The sequence below is a fragment of the Lampetra fluviatilis genome, chromosome 67 (assembly GCF_964198595.1).
Source record: "Lampetra fluviatilis chromosome 67, kcLamFluv1.1, whole genome shotgun sequence".
Lineage (NCBI taxonomy): Eukaryota > Metazoa > Chordata > Hyperoartia > Petromyzontiformes > Petromyzontidae > Lampetra > Lampetra fluviatilis.
Window position 1 is genome coordinate 5190079 of NC_136341.1, and position 9660 is coordinate 5199738.

General features: G+C 65.7%; 1 protein-coding gene across 1 annotated transcript in view; it reads right to left on the reverse strand.

Moving 5' to 3' along the window:
• Positions 1–202: 202 nt before the first annotated feature.
• The window catches only part of LOC144952411 (cysteine protease ATG4B-like), a gene marked incomplete at its 5' end in the record, with an annotated part of 20417 nt that continues 10959 nt past the window's right edge, over positions 203–9660 (reverse strand). Inside the window, 4 exons of the mRNA XM_078882806.1 lie at positions 203–1522; positions 5097–5208; positions 6969–7016; positions 8622–8764. Of these exons, the coding sequence (XP_078738932.1) occupies positions 1443–1522; positions 5097–5208; positions 6969–7016; positions 8622–8764 (383 nt within the window). The remainder of the gene's footprint in view (positions 1523–5096; positions 5209–6968; positions 7017–8621; positions 8765–9660) is intronic.

Here is a 9660-nt window from a genome sequence, read left to right on the forward strand (position 1 = left end):
ACTCACCGCCTCCTCACCGCCTCCTCACCGCCTCCTCACCACCTCCTCACCATCTCCTCACCACCTCCTCACCATCTCCTCACCACCTCACCACCTCCTCACCACCTCACCTCACCATCTCCTCACCACCTCACCTCCTCACCACCTCCTCACCATCTCCTCACGACGACGGCGAAGAGGTGGATGACCAGGAAGGCGACTGTAGTGTAAACCAACTCGTTTATTTGGTGGGGGGTGGTGAAGAGGTGGTTGGGGGAGGAGGGGAGGGGGGGTAGAATTACAGGGGTGGGGGATTGACCATCATCATCAACACCAACACCATCATCATCCCGTCTTCGTAGTCTCAAGCCTTTTGTCACAGAATAAACGCTGCTGGAAAGGTGACAAACTTGCAAAGGCTGCGTCTTCTGCCGTTGCTTATGCGCGTGTGTGTGTGTGCGTGCGTGTGCGCGCGCATGTGTACGTGCGTGTGCGCGTGTGTGCGCGCGCATGTGTACGTGCGTGTGCGCGTGTGTGTGTGCGCGTGTGCGTGTGTGCGCGCGTGTGTGTGCGCGCGCGTGTGTGCGTGTGTGTGCGCGTGTGTGCGTGTGTGTGTGCGTGTGTGTGCGTGCGCGCGTGTGCGTGTGTGTGCATATGCGTGCGTGTGTGCGCATATGCGTGCGCGTGTGTGCGTGTGTGTGCGTGTGTGTACGTGTGCGTGTGTGTGCGCATATGCGTGCGTGTGTGCGCGCGCGTGTGCGTGTTTACGTGCACGCTCCGTTGTTTTGCTAGTCGCCTGTGCGTTTGCTGTGCGCGTGTGTGCGGGGCGCACACGCGTGTCCGTGCGTGCACACGCGTGTCCACCGACACTCACGCGTCCTCTGCTGTGGCGTTGCACCGTCTGTGTTGACGGCTGCTGCTGCTGCTGTGATTGGTCGGGCGTTGCGTGCGTCGGATCCGTTTTGCTTGTACCGGTCCCCACAGAGACGGGTACAAGTGGAGGCCCCAAGGGGTGGGGGGGTGAGGGGGGTGGGAGGGGCCCCCCCTAATGACAGCCCCCCCTAATGACAGCCCCCCTCAAAGCACCCCCTTGCGTTTCACCAGAACTCCTACGGAACTCCCCAAGGAAGACCTCAGACTGGGAAACCCCCCAAGAGAACTCAGGGACCCCTGTGAGTAGTAGGGGGGTAGGGGGGGGTAGATTCTCAGAGGGACCCTATAGACCACCCAGGAAAACTTGGGGGGACCCCCCCTACCCCCCGAGGGGACCCCCCCCCCCCCCCATTCTCCCCTCAGGCAGTGCAGTTTCCACAGCGACGTTGCCGTGGTTACGCGCCACCGGGCAGTTGCCGTGGTTACGCGCCGCCGGGCGGTTGCCGTGGTTACGCGCCGCCGGGCGGTTGCCGTGGTTACGCGCCGCCAGGCGGTTGCCGTGGTTACGCGCCGCCGGGCGGTTGCCGTGGTTACGCCTGCAGGATCTCGAACTCGTCGTCGTCGGAGTCGTAGAAGCGAGCCTCGTCGGGCCGCTCCACCTGTGTGAAGCCTGCAGCAGGTGGGGGGGGGGGGGGGTGAGGGGGGTGGGGGAGGGGGGTGGGGGGGGGGGTGAGGGGGTGGTGAGGGGGTGGTGAGGGGGGTGGGGGGGTGGTGAGGGGGTGGTGAGGGGGGTGGGGGGGGGGTGAGGGGGGGGGGGTGTGTGAGGAGGGTGAGGGGGGTGAGGGTGGTGAGGGGGGTGAGGGGGGTGAGGGTGGTGAGGGGGGTGAGGGTGGTGGTGAGGGGGGTGAGGGTGGGGGTGAGGGGGGTGGTGAGGGTGAGGGAGGGTGGTGAGGGGGGTGGGGTGAGTGTGGGTGAGTAGTGTGTGGGTGAGGAGCGTGAGGGGGGTGAGGGTGGTGAGGGGGGTGGGGGTGGTGAGGGGGGTGGGGGGGGTGAGGGGGGTGGGGGGGGTGAGGGGGGTGAGGTGAGGGTGAGCGTGGGTGAGTGTGGGGTGAGGGGGATGGTGAGAGGTGAGGAGGGTGAGGTGAGGGTGAGTGTGGGGTGAGGAGGGTGAGGGTGGTGAGGAACGTGGGGTGAGCGTGGGTGAGTGGGTGGGGTGAGTGTGGGTGGGTGAGTGGGGGGTGGGGTGAGTGTGGGTGGGGGGGTGGGGTGAGTGTGGGTGGGTGGGTGGGTGGGGAGCGTGGGGTGAGGAGTGTGGGTGAGTGTGGGGTGAGTGTGGGGTGAGCGTGGGGTGAGCGTGGGAAGGTGAGTGTGGGTGAGGAGCGTGGGGTGAGTGTGTGGGTGAGTGTGGGGTGTGGGTGGGTGAGCGTGTGGGTGAGCGGGTGGGTGAGTGTCCCTGTGTCTCCTGGTGTGAGGAGTGTGTGGTGAGTGTCGCTGTGTCTCCGTGTGGGTGAGCGTGTGGGTGAGCGTGTGGGTGAGAGTTTGGATGAGCGTGTGGGTGGGTGTGCGTGCGCGTGTGGGTGGGTGGGCGTGTGGGTGTGTGGGCGTGTGGGTGGGTGGGCGTGTGGGTGGGTGGGCGTGTGGGTGTGTGGGCGTGTGGGTGGGTGGGCGTGTGGGTGGGTGGGCGTGTGGGTGTGTGGGCGTGTGGGTGGGCGTGTGGGTGTGTGGGTGTGTGGGTGTGTGGGTGTGTGGGTGTGTGGGCGTGTGGGTGGGCGTGTGGGTGTGTGGGCGTGTGGGTGGGCGTGTGGGTGTGTGGGCGTCTGGGTGGGCGTGTGGGTGTGTGGGCGTGTGGGTGGGCGTGTGGGTGGGCGTGTGGGTGGGCGTGTGGGCGTCTGGGTGGGCGTGTGGGTGTGTGGGCGTGTGGGTGGGCGTGTGGGTGGGCGTGTGGGTGGGCGTGTGGGTGTGTGGGCGTGTGGGTGGGCGTGTGTGTGGGCGTGTGGGCGTGTGGGCGTGTGGGTGTGTGGGTGTGTGGGCGTGTGGGTGGGCGTGTGGGTGGGTGGGCGTGTGGGTGGGCGTGTGGGTGGGCGTGTGGGCGTGTGGGTGTGTGGGCGTGTGGGTGGGTGGGCGTGTGGGTGGGCGTGTGGGTGTGTGGGCGTGTGGGTGTGTGGGCGTGTGGGTGGGCGTGTGGGTGTGTGGGCGTGTGGGTGTGTGGGCGTGTGGGTGGGTGGGTGTGTGGGCGTGTGGGTGTGTGGGTGTGTGGGCGTGTGGGTGGGTGGGCGTGTGGGTGGGTGGGCGTGTGGGTGGGCGTGTGGGTGTGTGGGCGTGTGGGTGGGTGGGCGTGTGGGTGGGTGGGCGTGTGGGTGGGCGTGTGGGTGGGTGGGCGTGTGGGTGGGTGGGCGTGTGGGTGGGTGGGCGTGTGGGTGGGCGTGTGGGTGTGTGGGCGTGTGGGTGGGCGTGTGGGTGGGCGTGTGGGTGTGTGGGCGTGTGGGTGGGTGGGCGTGTGGGTGGGTGGGCGTGTGGGTGGGCGTGTGGGTGGGTGGGCGTGTGGGTGGGTGGGCGTGTGGGTGGGCGTGTGGGTGTGTGGGCGTGTGGGTGGGCGTGTGGGTGGGCGTGTGGGTGTGTGGGCGTGTGGGTGGGTGGGCGTGTGGGTGGGTGGGCGTGTGGGTGGGCGTGTGGGTGTGTGGGCGTGTGGGCGTGTGGGCGTGTGGGTGTGTGGGCGTGTGGGTGGGTGGGCGTGTGGGTGGGCGTGTGGGTGTGTGGGCGTGTGGGTGTGTGGGCGTGTGGGTGTGTGGGCGTGTGGGTGGGCGTGTGGGTGTGTGGGCGTGTGGGTGGGTGGGCGTGTGGGTGGGTGGGCGTGTGGGTGGGCGTGTGGGTGGGTGGGCGTGTGGGTGGGTGGGCGTGTGGGTGGGTGGGCGTGTGGGTGGGCGTGTGGGTGTGTGGGCGTGTGGGTGGGCGTGTGGGTGGGCGTGTGGGTGTGTGGGCGTGTGGGTGGGTGGGCGTGTGGGCGTGTGGGTGGGCGTGTGGGTGGGTGGGCGTGTGGGTGGGCGTGTGGGTGTGTGGGCGTCTGGGTGGGCGTGTGGGTGTGTGGGCGTGTGGGTGGGCGTGTGTGTGGGCGTGTGGGCGTGTGGGCGTGTGGGTGTGTGGGTGTGTGGGCGTGTGGGTGGGCGTGTGGGTGGGTGGGCGTGTGGGTGGGCGTGTGGGTGGGCGTGTGGGCGTGTGGGTGTGTGGGCGTGTGGGTGGGTGGGCGTGTGGGTGGGCGTGTGGGTGTGTGGGCGTGTGGGCGTGTGGGCGTGTGGGTGTGTGGGCGTGTGGGTGGGTGGGCGTGTGGGTGGGCGTGTGGGTGTGTGGGCGTGTGGGTGTGTGGGCGTGTGGGTGGGCGTGTGGGTGTGTGGGCGTGTGGGTGGGTGGGCGTGTGGGTGGGTGGGCGTGTGGGTGGGCGTGTGGGTGGGTGGGCGTGTGGGTGGGTGGGCGTGTGGGTGGGTGGGCGTGTGGGTGGGCGTGTGGGTGTGTGGGCGTGTGGGTGGGCGTGTGGGTGGGCGTGTGGGTGTGTGGGCGTGTGGGTGGGTGGGCGTGTGGGTGGGTGGGCGTGTGGGTGGGCGTGTGGGTGTGTGGGTGTGTGGGCGTGTGGGTGGGCGTGTGGGTGTGTGGGCGTGTGGGTGGGTGGGCGTGTGGGTGGGTGGGCGTGTGGGTGGGCGTGTGGGTGGGCGTGTGGGTGGGCGTGTGGGTGGGCGTGTGGGTGGGCGTGTGGGTGTGTGGGCGTGTGGGTGGGCGTGTGGGTGTGTGGGCGTGTGGGTGGGCGTGTGGGTGGGTGGGCGTGTGGGTGGGTGGGCGTGTGGGTGGGCGGGCGGTTAGGCGGGCGGGCGTGTGGGTGAGTAGCGTGTGGTTGAGTGTGTGGGTGAGTGTGGGGTGTGGGTGGGTGAGCGTGTGGGTGAGTAGCGTGTGGGTGAGTGTCCCTGTGTCTCCCGGTGTAAGGATTGTGTGGCGAGTGTCGCTGTGTCTCCGTGTGGGTGAGCGTGTGGGTGAGCGTGTGGGTGAGCGTGTGGGTGAGCGTGTGGGTGAGCGTGTGGGTGAGCGTGTGGGTGAGCGTGTGGGTGAATGTCGCTGTGTCTCCGTGTGGGTGAGCGTGTGCGTGTGGGTGCCCCCCCACGTGTCCCCCCACGTGTCCCCCCTACGTGTCCACCCACGTGTCCCCCCACGTGTCCACCCCCCACGTGTCCACCCCCCACGTGTCCACCCCCCTCGCGTACCAGCAGCAGCCTGTAGCACGTCGGGTTTGCTGGGAGGGACGAACGGAGGCCAGTGGAGGGGACGGGAGGGGATCAGCTCGAACATGGGCAGAGACGACCTCGCCACCACCACCTGGGGGCAACACCACATACACACAGTCCTATAGAAACCCATAGAAACCCATAGGAACCCATAGGAACCCACACAGAGACCCACAGAGACCCACAGAGACCCACGTAGGCCAGTGGAGGGGGCGGGAGGGGATCAACTCGAACATGGGCAGAGACGACCTCGCCACCACCACCTGGGGGGACACCACACACACAGTCCTATAGAAACCCATAGGAACCCATAGGAACCCACACAGAGACCCACAGAGACCCACAGAGACCCACGTAGGCCAGTGGAGGGGGCGGGAGGGGATCAACTCGAACATGGGCAGAGACGACCTCGCCACCACCACCTGGGGGGACACCACACACACAGTCCTATAGAAACCCATAGAAACCCATAGGAACCCACACAGAGACCCACGTAGTCCTATAGAGATTCAGAGACCCACATAGTCCTATAGAGATTCACAGAGACACAGAGACCCACAGTCTCATAGGAGACTCACAGACACACACAGAGATCCACGGCCGGGTACGGGTAGCCGGTTATCGGGTAGGGTACGGGTATCGGGTACCCGGTTGCGACCTCTGGGATGAAGCCACGTTGCAGGCGCGGGTGGGTTGATTCTAGGAACTTGAATTGTGAGAAGAGACAAGACGTTGGGGAATGAGTGACAATCACGGTGACTCACCAGTGACTCACGGCCTACCCGTACCCGGCCGCACCAGGGTCGCAAACGGCTACCCGTACCCTACCCGATACCCGGCTACCCGTACCCGGCCGGGTATTGGGTAAGGTATCGGGTATCGGGTACCCGATTGCGACCTCTGGGATGAAGCCACGTTGCGGGCGCGGGTGGGTTGATTGTAGGAACTTGAATTGTGAGAAGAGACAAGACGTTGGGAAATGAGTGACAATCACGGTGACTGACCAGTGACTCACGGCCTACCCGTACCCGGCCGCACCAGGGTCGCAAACGGCTACCCGTACCCGGCCGGGTAGCCGGGTATGGGGTAGGGTACGGGTATCGGGTACCCGGTTGCGACCTCTGCCAGTCAGGCAGCCTCCCCACCAACTTCTCCTGGCTGAGTTGCGTCGCCCGTAACAGACGGACTACACTTTAATCCCGACGTAGGAGGCTTGTGCCAGGCTAGGTGCACCGCTTTGAGGCCGCCACGTGAAGTGTCGAAGGATCGCCTGCTGGCAGGAGGTCACGGGACAGACCCCGGTGCCGTGGGTCGGCCGACTGAGATGACCGGTAGATGTACCGAGAGTGTGTACACGCACACACGTACGCACACGCGTGTACATGCACACACACGCGTGTACATGCACACACGTACGCACACGCGTGTACATGCACACACACGCGTACATGCACACACACGCGTACACGCACACACGTACGCACACGCGTGTACACGCACACACACGCGTAAAGACGCACGTGTACACACTCACGCACACACACGCATACGTACACACACACAAGTACACGCGTACGCACACACACGCATACACATATACACACAAACGCATACACACTCACGCACACAAACGCACACACATGCGTACACACACACGTACACACACACGTACACGCGTACACACGCATACACATATACACACAAACGTACACACATGCATACACACACTCACGCACACACACGCGTACACACACACGTACACACGCACACGTACACACATGCATACACACACTCACGCACACACACGCGTACACACATACACACACACGCGTGATCCCGAGTCCCGGTTACCTTGGTAACGAAGTTGCTCCAGTCGCTCTCCGTCTTGCAGAAGAATCCCTGCGGAGACACCAGCGGCATCACCGTCATTGTGTCTCCCCGTGTCTCCCCGTGTCCCCCCGTGCCTCCCCGTGTCTCCTCGTGTCTCCCCGTGTCTCCCCCGTGTATCTCCCCGTGTCACCCCGTGTCTCACCATGTGTCTCCTCGTGTCTCCCCGTGTCCCCCCGTGTCTCCCCGTGTCTCCCCGTGTCCCCCCGTGTCTCCCCGCATCTCCCCGCGTCTCCCCGCGCCTCCCCGCGCCTCCCCGCGCCTCCCCGCGTCTCCCCGCGTCTCCCCGCGCCTCCCCGTGTCTCCTCGTGTATCTCCCCGTGTCACCCCGTGTCTCCCCATGTGTCTCCTCGTGTCTCCTCGTGTCTCCCCGTGTCTCCCAGTGTCTCCCCCGTGTATCTCCCCGTGTCACCCCGTGTCTCCCCATGTGTCTCCTCGTGTCTCCCCGTGTCCCCCCGTGTCTCCCCGTGTCCCCCCGTGTCTCCCCGTGTCTCCCCGCGTCTCCCCGCGCCTCCCCGCGCCTCCCCGCGTCTCCCCGCGCCTCCCCGCGTCTCCCCGCGCCGCCCCGCGCCTCCCCGCGTCTCCCCATGTGTCTCCCCGTGTCTCCCCGTGCCTCCCCGTGTCTCCCCGTGCCTCCCCGCGCCTCCCCGCGTCTCCCCGCGTCTCCCCGCGCCTCCCCGCGCCTCCCCGCGTCTCCCCGTGTCTCCCAGTGTCTCCCCCGTGTATCTCCCCGTGTCACCCCGTGTCTCCCCATGTGTCTCCCCGTGTCTCCCCGTGCCTCCCCGTGTCTCCCCGTGCCTCCCCGTGCCTCCCCGTATCTCCCCGTGTCTCCCCGTGTCTCCCCGTGCCTCCCCGTGTCCCCCCGTGTCTCCCCGTGCCTCCCCGTGTCTCCCCATGTGTCTCCCCGTGCCTCCCCGCGCCTCCCCGCGTCTCCCCGCGCCTCCCCGCGTCTCCCCGTGTCTCCCAGTGTCTCCCCCGTGTATCTCCCCGTGTCACCCCGTGTCTCCCCATGTGTCTCCCCGTGTCTCCCCGTGCCTCCCCGTGCCTCCCCGCGCCTCCCCGTGTCTCCCAGTGTCTCCCCCGTGTATCTCCCCGTGTCACCCCGTGTCTCCCCATGTGTCTCCCCGTGTCTCCCCGTGCCTCCCCGTGTCTCCCCGTGCCTCCCCGTGCCTCCCCGTGTCTCCCCGTGTCTCCCCGTGTCTCCCCGTGTCTCCCAGTGTCTCCCCCGTGTATCTCCCCGTGTCTCCCCATGTGTCTCCCCGTGCCTCCCCGCGCCTCCCCGCGTCTCCCCGCGCCTCCCCGTGTCTCCCCGCGTCTCCCCGTGTCTCCCAGTGTCTCCCCCGTGTATCTCCCCGTGTCACCCCGTGTCTCCCCGTGTCTCCCCGTGTCTCCCCGCATCTCCCCGCGTCTCCCCGCGTCTCCCCGCGTCTCCCCGCGTCTCTCCGTGTCTCCCCGTGTCCCCCCGTGTCTCCCCGCGTCTCCCCGTGCCTCCCCGTGTCTCCCCGCGTCTCCCCGTGCCTCCCCGTGTCTCTCCGTGTCTCCCCGTGTCTCCCCGTGTCTCCCCCTGTGTACCTCCCCGTGTCTCCCCGTGTCTCCCCGTGTCTCCCCGTGTCTCACCAGGGCGATGGACGGGTCCAGCTGGGTGATGTGGATGCGGGAAGCTCTCGGGCAGTGGAACGAGGAGTCGGCTAAACGCGAAGTGGAATCCGGCTCCACCGCATTCTGGCACGTGTGCGGGTCCAGGTAGAGCAGCTCGTCCCCTGCAGACACAGAGAGAGACACACAGAGACACAGAGAGACACAGAGAGACAGACACAGAGAGAGACACAGAGAGACAGATACAGAGAGAGAGACACAAACAGAGACAGAGAGAGACACAGACGGAGACATAGAGAGAGACACAGAGACAGATACAGAGAGAGACACAGAGAGAGAGAGAGACGGACAGACAGGGAGAGAGACACAGAGAGACAGAGAGATACAGAGAGAGACAGAGAGAGAGACAGAGACAGAAAGAGAGTGAGAGACACAGAGACAGAGAGAGAGACAGACAGACACAGAGAAAGACAGATACAGAGAGAGACAGACAGAGAGAGACAGATACACGCAGACACACAGAGAGAGACACAGACAGACACCCCCAGCCACGCACTGTCTCACTGCCACGTACCCACGTAGCCGATGACGTAGTGGGCGCTGTTGGGTTTCCACAGACACAGAGAGACAGACACAGAGAGACAGACACAGAGAGACAGACACAGAGAGACAGAGACACAGAGAGAGACACAGCGAGACACAGACAGACACACCCAGCCACGCACTGTCTCACTGCCTCGTACCCACGTAGCCGATGAAGTAGTGGGCGCTGTTGGGTTTCCACAGACAGAGAGACAGACACAGAGAGACAGACACAGAGAGACAGATACAGAGAGACACAGACAGACACACCCAGCCACGCACTGTCTCACTGCCACGTACCCACGTAGCCGATGAAGTAGTGGGTGCTGTTGGGTTTCCAGACACAGAGACAGACACAGAGAGACAGACACAGAGAGACAGATACACAGAGAGACACAGACAGACACACCCAGCCACGCACTGTCTCACTGCCTCGTACCCACGTAGCCGATGAAGTAGTGGGCGCTGTTGGGTTTCC